Below are 24,928 nucleotides of genomic sequence, written 5' to 3'. Positions count from 1 at the left end.
AGTGTTCTATCTCAAAATAAGTCTTAAAGTTCTGAAAGCATATTACTAACATTTTTTCATTATCATCTTCTAAATAATAATCTTCGCAGCCCTTCTCAGGATTATACTAATTCCCAGGGGAAAGAAAATAGGAAACAGATTACTTAGCCAAAGAAAACATAAAACAACACTTTCTTTTTGAGTGAAAACAATGGAGACTGAATAATTTTAAAATAAAGGGCATGGTCCTGAATGAGAAGAGTTAACAGTCCAGCACAGACTACACATTATTTAACTTTTTTCATATCAGTTGTTTAATGTTAGTATCAGGAGATGCTAACAATTTAAATGAAAGAACACATGGAATAGATTATAACATTAAGCTATTAGAAAGGACAGTAACAAAGATTATTTTTCATGGTTATCCTCATATCTGAAGTTAACTCCAGAAAGTCAGCATTATTAAATACCCCATGATAGTAAAGACAAATTACCAAGTAATTTTACCTGTTTATAGATTTTCCCCTTTTCCAGTTTGTTTATTTTGTCCCAGTGAAGAGAACCTTCTTCATCCATTTTTCTGAAAGGTCTTCAAAAAATCAAAAAGGTATAAGCTTCATTACAAAAATACTACAAGAAAAGCTTTTAAACTGAAAATCAAAAGAATTTCAAGTACACTAATTTAGCTACTAAAAATAATACATAAATAGAAAGTACCACATAGATGAAATGCATGTATTGAGACTTGTACTGAGATTATTATCATGTTAAACAAATTACTGAAAAATGTGTTAACAAAAACAAATTAGGAAAACTGAGGTCCATGTATATATTGTTGTACTTATCTTATATCCCTATATTCGAACTTCTGGAGCTTGTCCCAAACCCAACCATAAGATGTGTGGCTTTCAATTCCCAGATTTCATCTTACAGTTGCTAAGATTGAGAAACATTGCTCTAACCTGTACTGTGAATGTTGATTTCCAACTATTTTAAAACAGGAAACCTACAAGCAGGGTAAGCCTAAATCTAAATTGTTACCAAGAAAAAATTAACTTCACCATCCAGAACTCAGGAAAAAAAACCAACCAACCAAAGAAACATAAGAATCCCAAGCCTGATGATATAATAAAGAGCTTTACCCAATTTATGTTTTCATCCCATTTCTGCAACCTTCCAGTTTTGCAAATGATTAAATATGGCCCTGCGACACCAAAAGACAAGTCTGCTCCTAGTTTACATAATGTCACAATACTTAGTTTCAAGTATGAAATTTCACAAAATGAATTTTTGAGGGCTAAGTGTAAAACAAGGTGCTTTAAACATTTTGAAAATAGATCCAAGCTCAAAACAATGAACTCAGAACTGTTTTCTGTGAGGCTTGAAACACTCGAACTCAAAATAGCAGTTCCACACTCAAAGAAATACTTTGTAAAATTTCATACATCAGACACTACATACTTGACACTACACTACAGGCATGCATGCGGACACACACACACATATACCCATCCATCCCAAAAGAAAGAATGAATAAGCAGACACATGAATGAATAACAACCAGAATAGCTTGAATTTTTTGTAGATAAAATTTTCTGTTCAGTGTCTGTCATTACACAGGGTAATAAAGCCTCAACATCAGCTGCGTGATGGCCTAGAGGTGAAGACGCTCGCCTCCCACTCAAAAGGTTGAGAGTTCAATCCTAGGCAGCAGCAGATGTTGCTCTATCAGGGTGCAAAGAGAAAATATCTGCTGTGAACTTGGCATAGGCATCAGGAAGGGGATAGCCAGTAAATGTTCAGCTTCACTCAGTTGCCCTGAGTCCACCCCAAAACAAAGGATTAAAGGGTCATAAAAAGAAAAAAAGCTTCAACATTCTTCTCATGAGGCTAAGAAACAATTTCACATGTTTACACACAATCTGGAAGCCAATTTTAGCAAAAGAAGTGTGAATTGACCTGTGCAGAATAACTTGGCATCTATTCCTTAAAATCTTATCAGTTGCAAAATTAATTCTCCCACAGATGGTGTTAGGATAATGATCATGGCATGGCATCATGATATGGTACATTTTGGGACCTGTTCTGCTCATGGCAGAAAAGAAGAGAATATCTGTTTGTTGTTTTGGTGGGAAATACTGTATATATTTAAATATTAAGTGTGGATTATATCTAAGTAATGTAATACAACCAATATACTTACTTTCGCTTATCAGTAAAGAAACTGGGCTTATCTGCTTGCACAATGACCATGTCAAAAAGGTCCTGCCAGTTTTTGCCAACCATGTATTTCATCCCTTTATCGCTATAGGCAAAACAGGAGGGAAATGTAAATAACTTCATGTTCACTTTCTTAAGCAAAAGAGTAGCTACTCTCAGAGTTCCTTCATACATTATTTCTGATTATGAGTCATTCAGTACATTTAGCAAAGAGCAGAGGTTCCTAACCATCTTTGTTAGCTGCTAAGAATATGTGGCTTTTCATCAATCTGGAGATTAGTGGACAATGGCATCTGTATAATGCTTAACTTTATAAGCATTTGGCAAGAGCAAGCGTTGTTGCCAGATGATTCTTAGGCAAAGTTCAGTGAAAAGCCTCCTTCTTTCTCTAGAATTAAAAAATGAGTTACCACTAGAGCAGGGGTGTCAAACTCAATTTCACTGAGGTTGCCCTCAGGGGGCCGGGTAGGTATGGCCAGGGTGGGCATGACCTACTGGGTGGGCGTGGCTAGAGTGCATATGGCCTACTGGGTGGGCATGGCCAGCTCTACATTGTTTGCATCAAGGGTGCCTATGGGGGCCTGGGCAGGAGTGGGACAGATCTGAGGGTCTCTGGCAGAAGGAAAGTTTCTGGGCCAGGGCCAAGGCAGTGGGGGCCGTTCCCTCACTGTTTCCAGGATGGCTTCACGGGCCACATGAAACCACTTTGTGGGCCGGATCCGGCCCCCGGGCCTTGTGTTTGACATGTCTGCACTAGAGGATTTTCCTCATGCAGCTAGGATTTGCTATCAATCCCACTATTAGAAACATTATTATGGCCATTAACAACACTGAGGATCTTATAGGGATTACTTAAGGAATTTGTAGGATTATAGACAACTAAGGAATGCAGGCACTGAACAAATAAATCATTTGATTTGATGCATGTTTGGAGTTGCCCTACCATCAGATAAAATAAAGAATGGTTTTTATGTCTCTAAACACTTGGTCCCATAACATTTACTAAGAACAACATTAATGCTTTATATTTCTCATTTTTTTACAATTGTTCCAAAACCTCTGAATGTGAGACCGTAACACCTTGTGAGAAGTAGGATATTAGATATTCCAGAATATTAGAGACCTATTATTTTCCTAGAGCGCTAATAGGTCGCTCCAGGTTTTTTTTTTAATATGAAACTGTAATTAGAGAGAGGGAAGGCTAACTGAAATATAAAAAACATATAGTGTGCTATAAAGCTGAATGTTTGGGAAGTAAATGATTCTACTTCATTATTTTTTAAAGTACATCTTTACAATTGTGAGCATTAAAGACAGACTTGTATGAGAATATGTAACAGAATTAATAGGTCACCAAATCATACGATGCTATAAAGATAAGCCATCTTTACTGACATTTTCAGTCCTCACATTTCTCTCTTTATATCTGCACATGACTGATCATTTCAGCAAGATGAATACATGCAAGTTAATACTTACACAAAACTAAAAGGACTGTTTGTGATGAGAAAGAGTTTTTTATTGTTGTTAACCAATCTATTTAAGACAGCATACGTTTCATCTCCATGAAGAATATATTTTTCTGCAAGAAACAAGTGAAGCTATTATCGCAATGGTAAAAGTCACAGTTTAGTTACATTTCACCTGGTGATAATGAAATAATATCTACAGAAAGTATGGGAGCTCTCCAAAGAAGGAAGGAATGACAGGACCAAGAATTCTTCCTCTCCCTAAATCTCTGCTCTCAACTCAGATTTCTTTTGCCAAGCAGGAAGTGACAGTTATGAGAAGCTTCTGCCTGGATAAAGTACCATAATTGTGGGCAGCGTAAGAATGAAATTTCAGTTACTAACATAATTCAGATGCTAAAGTACTGTGTGTGGGATGAGACAATCCATCTCTTGAACTAGCTTTGACTGCTCACATCTGTTCTGAAGCACAGAAAGGGATCCAGTGGGTGCAGAGCGTTTCTAATCTTCCATGTCTAAACCAATTGCGGCTAAAAATATTGTCCATGTAATTATTGTTGTTTTATAGATATAGATATATAGATTGCAGTGGTACAGTAATTCTGTTAGGGAGAAAAGAAACTCCTTTTTTCTCTCGCTTACTTAATGTTAACATTAACAAATAGTTATGTCGAAGCATCTTTGTGATCACAGGTACGGACGCTAATAAGTATATACAAGGTGCAGAAAAGAAAGAATTTATTCTTTGGTTCTACCTCTTGGTGGAATACAGAACTGGTTGGTTAACCACAAGATAATATGCATAAAGTTTCACTCCCCTGATCTAAAACCATTACATGCAGTACTCATTATTATTCGCATTCAAAAGATAAGCCTTCACTGACCCATGTCCTTTTCAATCCATTTATACATCATTCCTTTCACATGGACATCTTTAATGGCATCCTAAAATTAGAAAGAGAAATTCAGTGTTAGTTTTAAAACCTGGCGTTACGTATTGTTACAAAGCTACCAAAAAGACCAGTCCAAACAATATTTATTTATTAGGGGCCGTGGTGGCTTATGTGGTTAGCATGCTGGGTTCATGATCAACAAGTCCATGTTTGAAACCCATGTGGTATTGGGAAATGGGGTTAGCTCTCGTCATTAGCTCCAGCTCCTGCCGACCTAGCAGTTTAAAAACGTTCAAGTAGATAGTTACCGCTTAAATGGGCACATTAATGGGGGTCCCCAACTGGGCTTCCCCCAGGCAACGATGAGGTCACCAGCTAATCCTTTCAACCCAGAAACAGCTTGATGCTTCTGACACGAATTTGAGCAAACAATATTAATTCATTCATTCATTAACTAATTCATTATTATTTTTTCATCTTTTATGTTCTAGAAGAATTATACTTACACTGATGTCCTTGAAAAGATGAACTTGGTCATACTCAATATTATGAGTCATGAAATAGTCAGTCACAGATGAAAGTAAGGTCATTTCAGGAAGAGAGAAAATGTCCATAAATTGTTTAATCGATGGACCCTACTCGAAAGAACGAAAGATTATTACTATTTTAAAAAATGTTGAATTGTGGAGTACACAACAAAATATGATGTTGTTAAAGACAAATGCTCTCCCTTGTAAAATTAATATATAAATACACTGTTTTTTTATAGCAGAGCAAAATATACGCTTGGCTTTGTTCTTCGTTTAGAATCAGCCCCTGCAACATTCCATTCATAAGTAAGACTTTAAATAAGCCATGCTTATGAAAGACTCATAAAGTAGATAACGCAAGAATGAGATGTTTTTGAAGCTTGACAAAACATTTTTCTATTAGAAATATAAAATACTTTCAAAACTCTTTTTTCTTCCAGCAGAACTAAGGGCTGATCTAAAGAATATGTGATTTCTGTCTGCTTTAAACTGTTAATTCATCTTTTTTATATTGGAGAATAATTAGAAATAGCCAACTGTATACATGAATAGCATGAAAAAGAAATTATATCAAGTTCCATGAACTAATTGCACAGAAAACCCATTCATTAAAGATTTAGAAGATTAAACTATGTTCCCTATCATTAAATTACAAAGCTAATTTTGGATCCAGCAATTTTTGGTTATTAGGGTTATTTGCATTGCTTTTTACATCTGTTCTAGCAATAAACAATTTTAATGCCATAGTATGCATGTCTAATACATTATAGCCCTTTCTGAAGTAAATTAACCAATAACTATGAAACAGTATAATATTATACATATCCAGAAAACTCTTTACTAAATTATAAAAAATGTTTAAATGAACTACAATGTTAGTTCCCAGCCTCCTTATTCAGAGTTGAAAACTTTAAATAAATATAGTACAAAAAAGTATGTTCCCAGGATTTTTCCCCTTTTGCTATTTAAAATAATTTTAAATTATCTTCAATTAAGCATTGTGTAAGAAATGAAAAACACATTTGAACTGGTATGCAGAAAAAAATCAGCCTCTTCAAAATATTCCACCAACTTTTCCTGCTGGCTATTTCCCAATGGAGCAAAAAGTAGCTCAACGTTTCCATATTCCAGTGGAACAAAGCACAAAACATTTTGAGGTCAATGAGAATTTGGAAAAAAACACCTTGCATTTTTTTTTAATCTTCCAAGGACAAGAATAAGTGAGGTAGTAGTTCCTAATGAATTCTATCAGCCATTCAGCTAACAGAAAAATTGACCAACGGATATTTTAAAAAAAATTAACATTAAAATATAAAGCATTTTAAAATATAAATGGTACAATATAAATTAAACTATAAAGCATTTGTAACAGCAATTGAAGCTAATTAGTTAGAAACGATACCAGAATCCAGAATTCTCTGGATTTTTCAAGAGAGTCTTCTCAATTGTTTAAGTAAATCCTGAGTCGGTGAGAGAAACTATCAGACAAATGCCACAACACAGATAAGAATTTTTAGTACATACTAGGATGAAACTAGATGATTGTTTTAATTGAGAGCAAGTTCCTTCTTATGTCCTCTGTGATTTAAATCCCAGGCTTCTTTTTCCTGCCTTTCCCATGCTTAACAGATATCCTGCTTTATGTTTCTCAGGCTGAACTGCTGATATAACCGACATACCGTACTTGCTTTGGGAAACTCCAGCTCTCTACTTCATTCCCACATTCAGTCAAGCATATTAACAAGACAAAAGAACTAATGCCATCACTTTCATATTTCCCCCCCAAGCCAAAAAGCGCTACTAATTGAGAAAATAAACATACCAGCCAGCCACATTCCTATAGTTTTAATCTTGAGACAGTAATTGCAAGTGTTCCAAGCTCAGAACAAACTTGGCATTTTCAAACATATCAGTTCCCTTGTTTTATGACTTTTTTACTGGATTCCCCCCCCCCGCGCAAAAAACCCTTTTTCTAGCCTCACCAAATCCAGCTGTAGGATCACTCATACTGAAAGTGTATAAAAGCACAAATTACTAATTCAGAGTTGATTTGCTTTGTTAGTTGAACTTTGGGTGGAGGTATATGCACACTTTGACAATCACCAGTCATCTGGACTGGTTTGCTGGATTTTGAAGTGTGCACTCTGAGCATGTTCGTTGCTGAGTCTCCAGAGTGTATTTAAAACTGCTAAAACTCTGTGACGCTTGGGTCTTTGTTCCTGAGCGTTGTGCGTGATTAAATGTTTTAATGTTTCTAACTATTGTTTTTATGATATTGTAAGCCTCCCAGAAATGCTTCACAGTGAGATGGCAGCATATTTAAATTTAATAAATAAATAAAATCCATGTTTTCCCACTTGTGCTGAAAGCTAAATGTCAGTTACATTGGCAGCCGTACATCCCTTTTGCTGATAGCTATCAAAGCTTCGCTTGGCCTTTTGTTTTCAAATATTATGACTGTCTGCAAATCCATGAACTTATCCAAGGGGCTGGCCAAAGGAAAACAGGGAGATAAGAATTTTGGAGTATGTAGACAATCTCTGTGTTGCATGCGGCTTAGTGCAAAATAAAGCAATAAAATGTTACATCCCAGCCATTGCTTTTTTTTTTCACAAGGTACATCCACATAAGACACCATACCATCCAACAATTCATATTTATTTTCCAGCACACAATTTAACATACTGTAATGGTAAAATATTTGAGCAAACAAACATTAAAAATACTTTTTGACAAAGTTTTTGTCATGTTGCCTCTTCCAGATTATTGTCTTCCAGATTATTGTCTTGCATTTGGACACTTCCATATTTTTTTCTATTATAGGTAGTCCTCAATACACAACCATTCATTTAGTGACTGTTTGACACTGCAACACCACTGAAAAAAGTGACTTATGAGTTTTTTCACACTTATGACCACGGCAGCATCCCCTAGTCATGTGATGTAAATTCGGACACTAAGGAATTGGCATATATTTATGACAGTTGCAGTCTCCTGGGGTTTTGTGATCATGTTTGCGACCTTCTCGCAAAGTCAATGGGGGTGCCAGATTCACCTAAGAACTGTGTTACTAACTTAACTGCAGTGATTCACTTAACAGCTGTGGCAAGAAAGATCATAAAGTGGAGCAAAGTTCACTTAACAACTGTCTTGCTTAGCAGCCGAAGTTTTGGGTTCAGTTGTGGTTATAAGTTAAGAATTACCTATTATTTTATCAGCCTTCTTTTTTTTTCAAGAAGGAGAAAGGGAGGGAAAGAAGGAAGGTTGCACAATATATTTAATAACACCATAAGCTCTCTGTTCGGAAGCACCTCATATCTTGAATTAAACAATAAAAGTGACTCTTTAAACTATGGGCATTCTTTGTACATACGGAATATCACATACACAGTGCAACCCAAAGCATGGCAAGTCAGAATGCTATTTATAAAGGGTGGATCCAGTTAAAATACAGAGAAATTCTGATGATACAGGGTGATTTCCAAGTTCAGGTTCATAGACCAAATGATCACTTCTGCCTAAAGATAGTCCAAGGACAACAGGAGTATATGTTATTCTATTAAACAGCAAGAAATTAAACAGTAACCCATTCGTCCAACTTTACACATCTGAACAAAAAACAAAAAACAATGAGACAGGGAAATTTTTTTGGATGTATTCATTGTAAAAATAAAAACTTCCTATATTATATTACATGAAAACTGGTATTATGTGAAAAGGAAAAAAAAAGAGATCATATTTCATACAGAGGAGATAACCATGTTACTTTGCCATTGACAATAAATTCTACGCAGTTTGTTGTCTTCCCAACTACTTTTTCAACCTTCAATAGAACCAGGCAGATAAATAAAATTGTTACTACTACTTTATTCCCATTATTGAGTAGTGCCGCTACTAATGATACTAATGAACCTAAATAAAGAAATTGGAGAAAAATTATGTCATCGAAGCTGTGCATAATATATATTCCTGTTTATAAATCTTCAGAGAGAGAAACAGTACAAAGACTTAATCCTAGATTGAATGCTTGAAATCTACAATGGCAGCAGAACATTTTTGTGGCAATTGTATGATCATGATCACTTTCAAAAGGAATAAACAAAACACAAAGATATGGTCAGATTTTTCACATCTACAGTGAAGCAACAACGATTTTTTGTGACCCCGGACTACAGTATTTAAGAAAAAAAGAAAACTTTACTGAAGTTTGTGTTACAAAGTAGAAAATACTTACTGTAAACAATACATGTTTGTTTGCCTTTGTACAAAGTGCGGGGAACTAATAACCATTGTTTACTCTAGAAAGAAATCAACAGGTCCGGTGGATTTTTTTTTAAAAAAAATAGTTAAATGTGTTTGCAACTAGCACTTTTGTTACCGTTTTTCTCAACACTAGGAAGATATCATTAACATTTTTCTTATTGAAGTTTTAGTCTGGGAAGATGATCTGATTAAACTTTCAGCATTTAATTCATTTAAATCTAATAAATTTTCAGTAAAGTGAATTTACTTTACCTTGCCATAAAAATCACTCATCTGGTATAATGGGATATGCTGTGTTCCACCATACATTTCAATAACTTCTTCATCAGGCACTGGGTTTAGCCCCCTAAAAACAAATTACAATAATTCAGTCAGGAAAATACTAAAAGTTTGTTGACACCTATGCTCATATTATCCTAAAATCTTTAGGGAGGTTGCTTTTTAAGAGAGTTGTATTATCCTACTTAAAAGCATCTCAAAAGAAAGTATTGCCAGGAAAACAGGCATGTTCATGCTAACACCCCAGAAGACAAACTTAGGGCCAAAAAGATCTTAACAGATTTGAACAATGGACCCTAATCAACAACATGAAATTTAATGTAGAGAAAAGCAAGGTTTTACACCAAGGCAGAAAAAACCCAAGGTACAAGTACAGATTAGGCGAAACCTGGCTCAAAAACATTAACTGTGAGAAGGACCGTGGAGTCCTAGTAGACGCTTAAACATGAGTCAGTAATGTGCGGCGGCAGCCAAAAAAGCTAATACTATCCTTGGTTATATAAACAGAGGCACAGAATCAAAATCACATGAAGTATCAGTACCTCTTTATAAAGCCTTAGTAAAACTACACCTGGAATACTGCATCCAGTTTTGGTCACCACATTACAAAAAAGATACTGAGACTATGGAAAAAGTGCAAAGAGCAACCTAAGATGATTAAGGGCCTGGAGACAAAAAACAGATGAAGAATGGTTATAGGAATTAGGTATGGCCAGTCTTGAGAAAAGAAGGAGTGACATGATGGCAGTATTCCAATATTTGAGGGACTGCCACAAAGAAGAGGGGGGTCAACTTATTTTTCAAAGTATCAGAAAGCAGAAAAGAAACAACAGATGGAAACTAATCAAGGAGAGAAGCTACCTGGAATTAAGGAGAAACTCTGAACAGTGAGGATTGTGGAACATCTTGCTTTCAAAAGTTGTAGATGGCTCATCACTGGAGGTTTTTAAGAAAGAACTGGACAGCTACCTATCTGAAATGGTATAGGATCTCCTGCTTGGGGAGAAGACCTCCTCAAGAACTGAAAGACCTCCAAGGTCCCTTTCAGCTCTGACTGACTGAACGAATCTCAAGATGGTGAGTTTGTCTCAAGAGAAGAATTTATCTTTATCGGCACTGAATTTGAAGAGAAATTGTACAAGTGAATTGACATAATTTAGCACTTATCAAGATATTAATGAAGACTGGTGGCAATTTTTTTGCTTAAGATTCATTACTGTTCCATTGACCCAAGTGAGTTTCTAACATTATCATTGTTAACTGAACTCAAGTTTCTGAAGAAAAGGAAACAGCCAATGTAGAGAGCCATAAATTTAAATATTCCATGCTTATAACAAAAGTTGCCTATAGAGAAAATGTCTCCAAAATACACAAATAACCTCATATGATAAGATTGTAGGACAAAAGGGAATTTAATTTTTCCATACTGAGTTAATTTTTAACCAAAGCAGAAAAAACGATTAATAGGGCAACATTTAGTTGAAGAAGCAGAAGAGTATTACTGAAATGCAGCTGCATTAGCAAATACTGCTTCCTTAAATCATGATTTTTTTAAATATCTCCTTTGTTCAAAGTTTGTCTAGAGCAGTGTTTCTTGAACTTTTTTCTCTTCCCGTTTTTAAAAATCATGGGGGATCCCAAGAGAGTTTTTATTTATATAATGAATATTTAAAGTATTAAAAATTAAGATGGATTCATTTGCTGCCATGTCACTTCTCGTGATTGTTTGAAGGGATTTCAATATTGTACTGAAATAAGGCTGGAATTAATTGTATTCATATAGGCTGGAAAATAATTTTGATTTTGCGGACCTCCTGGAGAGTGTTGGCCCAACCCCGGGGGTCCTAGGACCACATTTTCAGAAACACTGATCTAGACCTTCTCAATCTTCTGTTATTCGTAGCGTTTCCAAAGTAAAAGCTAACATGAATTGCAATGCTGTTAGTTTTGCAAATTCTTCCACGTGCCACAGCAACATTTTAAAAAGATTCACTTTGAAGCTCTATGGGTGATACTTTTGATAGAACTCTTGATTTTTTAAGAGAGCCAGGTTGCTGTAGTGGTTTAGGAGCAGGGAGGCCACATTCTAGCCCTTCCTTAAGCATGGAAGTTGCTGTCTAACCAGCGGCCAGTCTCTCTCTCTCTCTCTCTCTCTCTCTCTCTCTCTCTCTCTCTCTCTCTCCCTCCCTCCCTCTCCCTCTCTCTCTCTCTCTCTCTCTCGCCTTAGACCAGCAAATCAAACTGAATCTTAAAGAAGGTACCTGGCCAACGACTTCTGAAAAAAGGTTGCCAAGCAAACTGCACGGCTAATACTTGTCATCACCAGGAGTCACCTTGGACTCAAAGAATCATAACAAAAACAATGTTTTATTTCCCATGCAGGCTGAGTTGTAATACAAGATCAATTAATCTCCTAATATTTATAGCTAAATTGGTTCTCATATGCCCAAACTTTTAGTCATTGATCCTTTAATTTGGCACCAATTTCAGAAAGACTTGCCAGGACACTCAGACTTCAGCAGCTCAAGACATTTCTCTGGAGCAAGTAAAAAATCCTGTGCCATCACTCATGACCCATATTTGCTTCTGATTCCTATGTTAAATGTTGCACAAAGAACAACTGTTTCTATGCTCCACAAAATGCATATAATTTTGCTAAACTCACTGATAGGCAGTGCCCAGTTGAACATAGTGGAAAGCATCAATCTTCATCAGAAGACTCTAAAAGAAAGGTAGACATTTGTTGTGCAAATATTTCGTACTTTTAGCTTGAAGAATTTAATGTTCAAGAAAAACAGACAAAACTATTCTTCACAAGGCAATGCATTTAATGCTACATTGGCAGATACAAATATGATATATATGATGATGACCCCCCCTTTTTTTGTTTATGTCTGCGTAGAGTCACACCATACTTCTACTTCCACTGAAGAAAGAAAGGGACAGAAGGAATTTTGTACAGATAGAAGCAGCACTCTTACTATTTTTGCAGAGATAGGTAACTTTCTAGCACAGAGTTCCCCAATCTTTCGGGGTTGGTGGCCCGGAGTGGGGGGCAGGAGGGAAAGAAGGGACAGTTTTATGGGGGGGGGTTAAATGCATGTCCACGCATGAACACCCATTACTCACATCAATGGGGCTGCGAGTACACACACATGTGTGGCTGCAAACGCTCGCAGTGACGCTGGTGCACTGGGGGCTGCAAAAGCCCATGATGCTCATGCCAACAATGGCATGAGTGGGTCCACAAACACCCGCGACATTCACGGTGATGCTTGTGTGAGTTGGTCTGTGAACACCTGACACTCGCGCTAGTGGGTCCATGAACGCCCATGGTGCTTACGGCAATGGTCATGATGCTCACACAAGTGGGACTGTGCACGCCCGCACATAAACACATAGCAGCCAGCCACTCACGTGGCCCAATGGCCAATAGGCCATGGTCTAGTAGTGGGCCACGGTCCACAGGTTCAGGACTTTTCGCTCATCAATGTGCAATCTTGTATTATTTCAGGGATCAGTTTTATTTCTGCATCAAGAACAACTGGTATTCTAGCAGGCATTATATTGACATCTTCTACTTTAAATAACTAAGAGGAAGAGGTCCATTTTTTAAATGGAAATGCTCTGATGTTACTTTTTGTAACTCCTGCTATCTTATCTCTACTTATATCTGAACAGTTGCCAGATGAGAACATTTTATTCATTTACCATCAACTGTTGTGACAATGTCTCCTTCCAGATCAGTTGCAGTGCTTAAATTTTCAGTTTACCACATCCTATCCTGCTTCTAACTTCCAGGAAAAATTTTTTTAATGCTGTACAGCCAGCAGAGATTGAGGATTTGTTAGAGCTGTAATTATTCCCTACTGGCGACAAAAAAAATGCTAGCAAAGGGAAGAAATAAGATGACAAAGTACCCTAATATTGTTTACAGAGATCATTGCAATTGTGCCTGCAAAATGCTGAAAAAAAGACTTTCCTAACACCCTTCCCATGTTTTTCAAGCCACTTTGGGCATTATTAGCATCAAGTTCCTCTTTCTTTTTGAAAAAAACAACAACCACATACTGAATGTAGCTGCAAAATTTAGAAAATCTTAAGCCATAAGCAAGAATATTCCACCAGATTTTATTGCATAGCATTATCTGATTTTTTTTTAGATTGTCATACTATGTAACTACAGGGAAAGAAGGCCTTTATAGGTAGCCCAAGGATTGCAATCACTTGTTCAGTTATGCTGGCACTGAACGAAGGAAACATACGACCAAACTGCAAAGTTGTGGCCGTTGCAGGGACCGTGCAGTCACATAATTGGGCTTTCAGCTCTTGGTGCCAGATTCACAATTGTAATGTAGCAGAGAGCGGTGGTCACATGATTGTGATTTCCAATGTTCCCTGCTGGATTCTCACAAAGTAAGTCGATGGGGAAGCTTGCAAGAAGTTGAAAATGTCTCTCCCCATGTTTTCCCCTCCCGCGCACTCACTTGTGCTCTTAGTGTCCACCCTCAGGATGCGGCCTTCTTTCTGTGTTGCCTAGGACCACCTGCCTATAGCTCCCACTCACGGGCCTGCTTGCCTGGCCTCCTGCCTTTCCTTATATTGCAGTCATGTGTGCTTCAGTGATCCATGTGGTCCTGGGATTACAACAGTAACTACGACTGCCATTGACAAGTAATGCAATTGTGTGATGTTGTGTTTTACTTTTTTTAAATAATGTTATTAAACATTGTAGGTAATAAAAATAAATACAACTTAATACAAAAAAGCAAAAAGATAGAACGTGTAGAAAAAAAGATATAGATAGGGAAAAAAACCATAGCAAATAAAAGGAAAATATATAAAGAAGTAACTTCCCCCGTCACCTCAAGTATAAACAATTTTCAAAATTTGTCACCTTCTCTTAAAAATATAACCAAAAAAATCTCTTAATCCCATACTTCATGTCATATCTCTGAACAGATCCTATAACCTCATTCACTCCTGATCAGCAAAAGCCCATCAAGGATTGCCAGAAACAACATATCCATTTTAACCTTGATCAAATAAACCCACTCTATATTCCATTCCTTTTACTTTACAAAGTTGATCTTTAATCCAGCAAAACCTGTTTCTCTTCCACAACTTCTTTCAAAAACTATATATCTTTAATTATATAAGTTTTAAGATTATTTTCTGGATCTATCACTCACAAATGTCTTTGAATATGTCCAATGTTTTGTTATGTCCAGTATTTTGCTTCATTCTGTGTTTAATAAGTCATTTTTTCTTTTCTTTTATTAATTGTAATCTTTAATTGCTTCTGACTCCCTCTAGTGTTCAGTATTCAAATTCCCACCTTATCATTTTTTCCCCAGAATTCAAAACAACAGCATTTTTCTATGGAAGCATTCCTATGATCAATTTCAGACAACCTTATCAAGTTTAAGAAAAAGATACAATACAAAGTAACAGAAAAGGAAAAATTAGGGGGTAGGGGATCGAAAGTAGAAAAGTTTAAAAGTGACAAGAAAAAATATGGAGAAAAACAAAAAAGGAGTGACTTTTTATTGTGAGAGATTTTAACATAATATAAAAAGTATATAACACTATAAATATATATTTACATAAATATATAATAAAGATATATACATATTTAATAGTAAACACTAAATATACACAATATTTCTATAATCATAACAGATCAGTGGTAAAATCAAAATTTCTTTTTCTTAAGCAAGATGTATAAAAGTAGTCTCCAAGTAGAAGCAAAGTCAGACAAACTTGTATCTTTCATCAGGATAGTCAGTTTTGCCATCTCTGCCAGTTCCATTAATTTCACAATTCACTGTTTTTCTACCTCTGTACACACAAAAATCTCACTGCTCAATTTCAAAATCTCATTTTCACATCTTTCTGCACTCCTATTCTGTTTCTAACTTTTCAAAATCTATGTTCTAATCAATCTTTTGCCACTTATACAGACACGTACACATACACCTATGTTTTATATAAATGTTATACATATTTATGTGCTTAAACTTCTCTTTAGAGCTTCTTTCACCAAGAATTAAAGTGAACTCAACTGGCACATCTTATCAGATTTGTTGATTAGAATGTTCTTAATAGCTGAAAAGCAGGTAAGAAGCAATTTCTAAATGTGATCAGGACATGAGGTTTGACATACCGATAGGCTATATTGTGCTTATGAGCTTAGTGGAATCCCTTGATTCCCAACCATTCCACTTAGAAGCAGGCCACATAAATCTCAATTTCTGTAGTTTACGCATTAGATGCAGCTATCTGGAGAACAAGTGGGCAACCTCATGATCTCTCCTTTATCTGAAGAGGTTTGGCTGGCCAGAAAATGCTATGTGGCTGCCAACCTTACCTCATTGCCATCTCTGCTCCTTTGTCTTCACCAGAAGTCACGTGATGTTGTGCTTCACAATGCTTAGTGATGGAAGTTTTGATCCTAAATTGCTGTTGTAATTCAAGGATGATTGTTCTCCTGTGTATATGTGTAAACCCACATGCATACATACACCATTATTGATTCATTTCTCCAAGAATAGCTCTAACTTAACAAACTAACTAGATACTTCAACATTTCCAATTTCCACAATGAACCAATGATGTTACTAAATATGTGAAAGACCAACTGAAAACATATTTACTGTATAACTCACCTTGTGCACATCATAATGAAGTCCTCTTATGGCAAAACCAGGAATGTATTCATATTTCCTAAGTCCCTCTGGGTACTACAAGACATTTCATTAGAAAGGATGAGTATATTCTTTAACTGGCATACATGCTATATAGTAGAACTGGTAGAAATCTAGACAACTAGCAAACTGTATGGCAATGGATACATAGAATATAGTTTTAGAAAAGGAATATAATCAGCAATAAAACTCATCGGACAACTGCAGAGGGTGAAGTGACAAAAAGTAAAGAGGAGATGTAGAAACCTGGTCTTTTTTAACATGCCTTAAGAATAGAAATGTGAGCTGTTTCCTCTGAGGGGTGATTTTATTTATCTTTGACATGAACGTGCATATGTTATATTCTTTGTCACAGATATTGTAAATCATAATCTTATTTATGGAAATAAGTTATTTAAGCCATTCATAATTGGAACTGATTGAAATGGCATAAAAACTACTTCTGGGCAGTAATATCAGACTAAGACAGCTTTGTTTTTAGCAGAGCCAATGATTGTGGTAGAAAGCTGATTGGGGAATTGGTGAAGGAACCGGGTCCCTGAATTTCTTTCCAGAGAAAGAGAGGACTTGGGATTGCCCAGAGCGCTCCTTACAGACCTTTCCCGTGATTGGGCCATAAAGTAGCAGTTTTTGGCAGTTTTTAGAACTCTGGGTGTCGGCAGAGACCACTTTCCCCAAGCTGCAATCAGAGCCTTTCATAAGGACGCTGGATTTGCCCAATAGGAAATAAAAAAATAACACATTAATTGTGAGATATCGTTTGAAGGGATTAAATATTAATATTTTCAATTTTCCAGTGGCACTTAATAGAATTTTTCTTGATTAAGTTTGAATGGTGAGCTTTTCCACATCAGTTTATAGATGTAAGACTGTGGGAAGAAGAGTTTTAGAGAAACTGACAAGGTATCGTGTAAAGGAAAGAATGATGAAGTACTTGTGTGTATACACTCACACTATATGTGTGTGTGTTTATTTATTTCTGGTATCATTTAACGGACTTTTGCTGATTAAAATTGAAAGATGAGATTTTATTATTTGCCAATAGATAATAGATGTGGTATGGAATGAAGATAGTTTTGGTTAAAAAATTAGAGATGTCAAGCTATGTTTCTATGTTTATACTTGATGAAGGGGCAAATTATTTCTTTCTATATTTTTGGTTTCTTTTCTTTTTTATATATTTCCCCCTTTTCCCATCCCTGCTTTTCTCTTTTGCTTATTTTTTTTCTTTTTTATATTTTCTTTAGTTTATATTACTTTATCTTTATAATTTTAAACTTCAGTAAAAATGATTGCGATAAAAAAGGAAAGGAAAGATAAATAAAATAAATAATTTAAAAAGTCATGTAGGGGCTGAGCTAGGCATGGGGAAAAGCGGATCAAATTCCATTAACAGGTGAACAAAGAATTAGGGAAAAGTTTGCTGCTTTAAGCCTTTCTCATCAATACTAGATCTCAATAGACCGTGGAAGGTAACTATGAAAGTCAGAATCTAGGAACACAAAGAAGTCAAGAAATGTAGAGGAAGTAAAAAGTACTTATCTTAAAATCATTTCCACGCCATACTGCCCCAATCTATTACAGATCAAGCATCACACAAGAAGAGATGGTGAAAATTGCAAACTTACCTTATACTGCTCAATTAGGATATCTCTGGCAGTGTTGAATATCATTGAATGTAGCAAGTTTGAATATTGTGCCAATGTATAATCATAATCAAAACCATAGATCTCAATGTCTCCCAAGCTAATCTCATTATTGGCATAGATAGCTGCAGGGTTAAGAAGATTGCAAACACCTGGTGGAAGCAGATCTGGAAAAAGACAATAAAAATACAGGCACTATTTTGATCCAGGATTATGCATAACAGGAATACTGTGTTTAAAAAAATAGGGGGTTAGGGTAGGGTGGGGTGAAATATTCCTTTTTTTTCATTATAACTGGGTATTGAAGACTACTGACATTTTCTTTCAGAACAGATGGTCCAAAAAATAAATATTTCAACCAATTCAAGCATTCCAATTTTCATTACCAAAAAGAATAACTAAAATAACTAGTCACAGTTTTGAGATGGGCAGCCATATACATTGTTTACTTAAATTATATCCTTTATTTGTATTGTTAGCTTGTAGGTTTTTACACATATAGTGATTAACCCTGTAAAGCTAAACAAAGGGTATGTGTATTATAATGTAGATACAGCCTAGTCTTTCCTATTTGAGAGAATAGGAATATCATCTAAACTGAATTCTTCATTTTTGCCACTTGAACACTGATATATGTTGTTGTTAGTTGCGAAGTCGTGTCCGGCCCATCGCGACCCTATGGACAATGTTCCTCCAGGCCTTCCTGTCCTCTACCATCTTCTGGAGTCCATTTAGGCTCACACCTACTGCTTCAGTGACTCCATCCAGCCACCTCATTCTCTGTCGTCCCCTTCTTCTCTTGCCCTCAACCTTTCCCAGCATGAGGCTCTTCTCCAGTGAGTCCTTCCTTCTCATTAGGTGGCCAAAGTATTTGAGTTTTAGCTTCAGGATCTGGCCTTCTAAAGAGCAGTCAGAGTTGATCTCCTCTAGGACTGACCGGTTTGATCGCCTTGCAGTCCAAGGGACTCGCAGGAGTCTTCTCCAGCACCATAGTTCAAAGGCTTCAATTCTTTGGCGCTCAGCCTTTCTTATGGTCCAGCTTTCACTGCCATACATTGCAACTGGGAAGACCATCGCCTTGACTATACGCACTTTTGTTGACAGGGTGATGTCTCTGCTTTTTAGTGTGTTGTCTAGATTTGCCATGGCTTTCCTCCCCAGGAGCAAGCGTCTTTTAATTACTTGGCTACAGTCCCCATCTGCGGTGATCTTGGAGCCCAGGAAAATAAAATCTGTCACTACCTCCATTTCTTCCCCATCTATTTGCCAGGAATTGAGAGGGCCGGATGCCATGATCTTGGTTTTCTTAATGTTTAGTTTCAACCCAAGTTTTGCACTCTCCTTCTTCACTCGCAACAAAAGGCACTTTTGTTCCTCTTCACTTTCTGCCATTAGAGTGGTATCATCTGCATATCTTAGGTTGTTGATGTTTCTTCCGGCAATCTTAATTCCAACTTTTGATTCATCTAGCCCTGCCTTTCTCATGATGTGCTCTGCATATAAGTTAAATAGGCAAGGTGACAGTATACAGCCTTGCCGGACTCCTTTCCCAATTTTGAACCAATCAGTGGTTCCGTGTCCAGTTCTCACTGTTGCTTCTTGGCCCGCATATAGGTTTCTCAAGAGACAAATAAGATGGTCTGGTATCCCCATCTCTTTAAGGACTTGCCACAGTTTGTTATGATCCACACAATCAAAGGCTTTAGCATAGTCAATGAAGCAGAAGTAGATGTTTTTCTGGAACTCTCTAGCTTTCTCCATGATCCAGCGTATGTTAGCAATTTGATCTCTTGTTCCTCTGCCTCTTCGAAATCCTGCCTGTACTTCTGGTAGTTCTCGATCCACATACTGCTGGATATATAGGATTCTAGAATTGCTTTATAATAAGTGGAAAGCACTTTCCTTGTTACGGGGTTTCTCTGGAATTATATAACTGATCTATTTACACTCCTGCATTGTGAAGATCAAGAGTTTTGCAAGTGGGTTATTAGTTCACCATAAAAGAAAAAGAATCTCCCTCGCTCCCTCTACAGTGTTAACTCCTAATGTCTGCTAGTACTAATCCCTACAGTTTTGTTTTGCATGACTTTTTAGAAGTGGTTTTCCATTGCTTCCTTCCTAGGGTTGAAAGAGCCCAAGGTCACCCAGCTGGCTTCATGCCTAAGGTAACCGTTTTTTGCCTGGTACCTTAATCATTACTGTATATGACACCAGCTCTTGAATAGCTGTTGTTTGTGCCAACTCAGTCTTGACTGGCCCAAAGTCATGTTGACTTCCTGCCTAACCCAGAATTAGAACTCAGTTTTCTTAGTTTCTAGTCTGATGGCAATTTTCTATTACAAGTACATATCTAATGGGAGGATGAGAAGCATTGCATTTCTTAGCTAACAGGTCAGAACTGTGAAGATGGCATTCATATAGCAAATTTCATTGCACCAAGGAACATTATTAGTTTCTGTCTACAATTATTATATAACCTCAAAAGCCCATTATTTTTGAACAACTTGGTTTTTCAAGGGCAGAAAGAAAAATACTGTGAAAGCAGTTAGCTTCAAACTACTTTGATGAGTGGGGAAAAAAATGCTTCCTGGCATGATACATTTTTCAATTAATACAATGCTTCCGAAAATACTCAAAAAGGCTTTACTAGGAAGATATACTTAAAAAAATTCTGTTTCAGAGTTGAAGTGGTCTAATAAAGTGGTTTCATGAAAAACAAATTCCACGAAGTAGAATTACTCATCCTCAGAAAATATTTCTATCAATAGAGCACAAATGGAAATACTATATTGGTAATGAAATCTTCCAACATACTGCTACATATTATGTTTCAGTTAAATTACCAATATTTTATAGCAAATATGTATCAGGAGAGGAAGGACATAGGAGATCTGGAATAGACATTGCATAATTACTTCCTACTGTTAATATTGGGAAGCAGGGGGAGAACAAACAGAATAAAATAATTTTCTCCCTTCCTCCTTGCATCTAACTAGCAAGGAGTAAAGTAACTGAAGTAATTTCTTTTATCTTGGTTCTCTTTGCTAGTAGTGGTATAGATGCTTCGTTAAAATATCAGCAACTAATTGTTTTTTATTCTACCAAATTATGTAAGAAATACATATTATCACATGTCTTTTATTGCAAATATTTTCCTTCATGCTGACATCTTGCCAAGATTTGGTTCAACTGTCCACTTAAAATCTTGCCAAAAAGTTATCTTGTTTACATTTCAGGAACAAACTTACAAAAATATTCAAGTCACCCGCTAAATTCCATTTCACATTATGGCTTCACAGTGGAATCCTTCAAGTGAATTCTGGCAAATGTTTGAAAAATATTAGAATTGCAGTGTATTTTTTTATTTAAAAAATGACCTAGTATCATTAGAGAGAAAAATAGTAGAAGTTCATGCAACATCTGTTATAGTTTTTAAACAATTCTTTACCCTTTTTTAAAGCGAAGTAGCCTTTTGAGATTGTTAAGATAGTGATCTTTATGATACAGAACCAACATTTCTCTTGTTCAGACTTGGAAAGATGCTAATCAGACAATAGAGGAATGAAAGTGTTTGACGAGGATAACACTGCAACTAAGAACTTACTATAACCTGCTTTAGTTTGAAAGGGAGCTTGAAACAGCCTTTTCTAGAGATATGAACACACATGTAGTTCTTCTGAGAGAAAGCTTTGCAAGTTAGCAAGTTCAAACCACTTTCACCTTGAAAGTACAATGCCAGTACATTAGTTTGAACTACATCCAGAAACTAATTGTGGAGCCAATTAAGATGGTTAAAAATGTGTTAAATGCTTCCAACAAATGATGTTGGCATATTCATTACTCAGCTTAACTGAAATATTCAAGCAACTGAAGAATCAACTTCAAACCCTCAACCTAGAATTCACAAACTATGTACAACAGAGATTTTAAAACACACAGAGACAGAGACAGAGACAGACACACACACACACACACACGTTCAAGGAGCTTAGAAGGTTAAATTTTAACAAAACACAGAAGCAAAACATGTAAGGGATCGCAACCTTGCTAATTTTAGTAAGCTGATAAGCAATGTGTATATTGGAAGAGTTGATTAAAAATGTTTCCCAATTTAAAGTCATCTAGTTTAATCATCATGGTACCCACGTATGTCATTTAGTAAACACAAATATGTTTTTGGAGAAAATATGAAGAATCCAATTTGCAGCATCTTTTATAATTTGGCATTCTTAGTTACTCTCACAATTAGCACATCGCCAATAGAAGAGAATAAGTTAGCATAAGTTAGTTTGGCAGCAGATGATACTATTAACAGCAATGCACAAGTAACAGTTTGTAATGTGGGTGTTTCCTCACTAGGAATACTAACCTTATCATGTAAACCACTTTAAGATCACCACAGAATGATACAACCACCCAATTATATAATAGTAACAGATGTAAATATGCACCAGAGATAAATACCTTCTGTGTCCAATCACACACTTGGCCAATAAAGAATATTCTATTCTATTCTATTCTATTCTATTCTATTCTATTCTATTCTATTCTATTCTATTCTATTCTATTCTATTCTATTCTATTTCTTATTCCTATATACATTCACCCTTTTTGGAATCAAACGAGACGAGGGTTTGAGCAGCTCTCAGATGTACGCACACTGAGGCTTTTTAATTCATCAGAATTAGTGGTCTTCAACGAAATGCCACGCAGAGCCAAGCCCCACCACTTCCCACTCCCTCCCTCCTTACCATAAACCAGCTTTTTCATTTCGTGGTATTTGGCCCAGAGATAGGACTTCGTATCGATCCCTTGGATGGAGCTGGGCTGGTGGCTGCCCAAGGAAGCAGCTGTCATTGTCGCTGCCCCAGCAGGACCGGCGTCGGCGGTTCTCTTAGCTTTGCCGCCGATCGAAGAGGCGGCCGGCCTCGGGAGACAATGCTCCTCGGGCTGCGGCTGATGGGTCCACTGGTGCCTGCATCCCATCCGCCCCGATCCGGCGTCGGGGCCTGTATAATAGCAGCAGCTGCCGTGGCTGGAAAGAGGGACCATCAGTTGTTGAAGGATGATGCCGCCGCCGCTCTTCCATATGCCGCTGCTCGCAGCCTTGAGTCCAGCCGCCGCCATGGCCTCCCGGGACGAGAGCCTCTTCCTGGAGATGAGTTCATAAGACCGTCATCTCAGATCTCCAACGCACCTCTTCAGCTGCATCGTCCGCCAGACTGGACAACAACCGACTGCTCCAGCCATCCGACCCGCCTAAGAGCAACCAGTCCGTGCGGATCTGCGGCAGCGCTCCAGCCCCAAGACTTGCCAAGGAGGAGGCGGGTCTTCCAGCACAAGTGCCGCCGCTTCGGGACCACTTGGGATTTGTAGTTCGTTAAACGTTTGCGGCGTCCTCTTCCCCCCCCCTCCCCCCTCAGCTCCTGTGAGTTGTTTTGGATTGTTGGGACGGACAAGAACTACAGTTCCCAAGATCCTTTTGGCCCTCCTGGCTCTAGGCCAGGGGTAGGCAACCTCGGCTCTTTTATGACTCATGGACTTCAACTCCCAGAATTCCTGAGCCAGCCTGGCTGGCTCAGGAATTCTGGGAGTTGAAGTCCATGAGTCATAAAAGAGCCGAGGTTGCCTACCCCTGCTCTAGGCTATTGAAAATGTTTAGGGCGGGCATGTTTTCCTTTTCGGACACTGTAATTCCGATTCCTTTGAGCCGCGAAATGAGGCTACTCGGACGAGTCGTGTAAAAGTAAGTTCTCGAGAGAGAAATCTTTCTGGGGGAAAAAAAGGACATGCTTTCGCTTACAAGAATGCTCGGTGAAAATGGCCAATGGAGGGATATAAGGAACACGTACAGAAAGCCCTATTCCTATTTTTCAATGGATAAAACGTGTTCCAATTCAGACTTGCCTGCTCCTGTGATCTGATAGACACCTGATTTAAAAAGAAAGCGAAATTCACTTCGCCAAGTTGATCTTGCATAGCATGAGTTGGCCAGAGTTTTGCAAAATGTTGGGAGGCAATAAGACGCGGGATTGCTCGACTTCGGCTCCGACAGGGGGCGCTCAGAGGCTTCTAACCGCTTCGCCTCGCCGGTTTCGCAACTGAACTGAGGCAGCAGCTCTGGGGCTTTAGGAACGCCACCAGCGCCCGACGTTTGAGAATCGCAGCTGGCGTAGCAGCAGCACCCGCACAGAAAGCCTCCTCGGCAAGTTCCGTTCTTTCTGTTCAAAGACGGGCAGGCCACGCCCCCTACGCACAGCACGTAACCAATCGCTATCTAGTCTCTTTCGGAAGACGTGATGTGTAGCAGTCAGCTGGGAGGGTGGTCGTTCTTCCTGTTGCGCTCTCGTCCTGCGCGCCCTCTTCCTTATTGAGTCCTGTAGGTGAGGGGGGGCTGTTGTGAGGGTTCGGCCTCTTTGATTGACTGTCTCCCACCGAGAGTGGCGGGGGTGGAAAAGCAGCATTGCCTTGTAGGAGCACGGGTCCTTGGTTATAGTAATCAGAAATCATTTATATTCCCTTCATTATTTTTACAAATAACTCAAGGCGGCGAACATATGCAACACCACCTTCCTTCTTCCACCGTATTTTCCTCCTCCATAACAACAACCCTGTGAGGTGAGTTGGGCGGAAAGTGAGTGACTGGCCCAAGGTCACGCAGATAAGAGGGGATTTGAACTCGCGGTCTCTTGCTTTCTTAGCCTGGGTGCCTTAACCACTAGACCAGGGGTCGGCAACCTCGGCTCTTTTATGACTCGTGGACTTCAACTCCCAGAATTCCTGAGCCAGCTATGCTGGCTCAGGAATTCTGGGAGTTGAAGTCCACGAGTCATAAAAGAGCCGAGGTTGCCGACCCCTGCACTAGACCAAATTTGCAAGGTTTTCAGACCCTGAAAATGCGTTCTTTGATGGAGAATTTTTACGTAAAACTAAACATTAGCT

The 24,928-nt window shown here is 37.8% G+C and overlaps 1 protein-coding gene across 1 annotated transcript in view; it reads right to left on the bottom strand.

Moving 5' to 3' along the window:
* Positions 1 to 23,380, bottom strand: part of NT5DC2 (5'-nucleotidase domain containing 2) — a 31,541-nt gene extending 8,161 nt beyond the window's left edge. Inside the window, exons 1-10 of the mRNA XM_083353411.1 lie at positions 22,738 to 23,380; positions 17,969 to 18,153; positions 16,302 to 16,376; positions 12,299 to 12,354; positions 9,607 to 9,700; positions 5,068 to 5,196; positions 4,553 to 4,613; positions 3,679 to 3,781; positions 2,183 to 2,284; positions 487 to 568 (exon numbers count right to left, since the gene is read on the bottom strand). Coding sequence (XP_083209537.1) covers positions 487 to 568; positions 2,183 to 2,284; positions 3,679 to 3,781; positions 4,553 to 4,613; positions 5,068 to 5,196; positions 9,607 to 9,700; positions 12,299 to 12,354; positions 16,302 to 16,376; positions 17,969 to 18,153; positions 22,738 to 23,113 — 1,263 coding nt within the window. The 5' untranslated portion in view covers positions 23,114 to 23,380. The remainder of the gene's footprint in view (positions 1 to 486; positions 569 to 2,182; positions 2,285 to 3,678; positions 3,782 to 4,552; positions 4,614 to 5,067; positions 5,197 to 9,606; positions 9,701 to 12,298; positions 12,355 to 16,301; positions 16,377 to 17,968; positions 18,154 to 22,737) is intronic.
* Positions 23,381 to 24,928: the final 1,548 nt, after the last annotated feature.

The sequence above is a fragment of the Vipera ursinii genome, assembly GCF_947247035.1.
Source record: "Vipera ursinii genome assembly, chromosome: 2".
Taxonomy (NCBI): Eukaryota; Metazoa; Chordata; class Lepidosauria; order Squamata; family Viperidae; genus Vipera; species Vipera ursinii.
The sequence above is the reverse complement of the archived record's forward strand: the minus strand, read 5'-3'. Positions and strand labels throughout refer to the sequence as shown.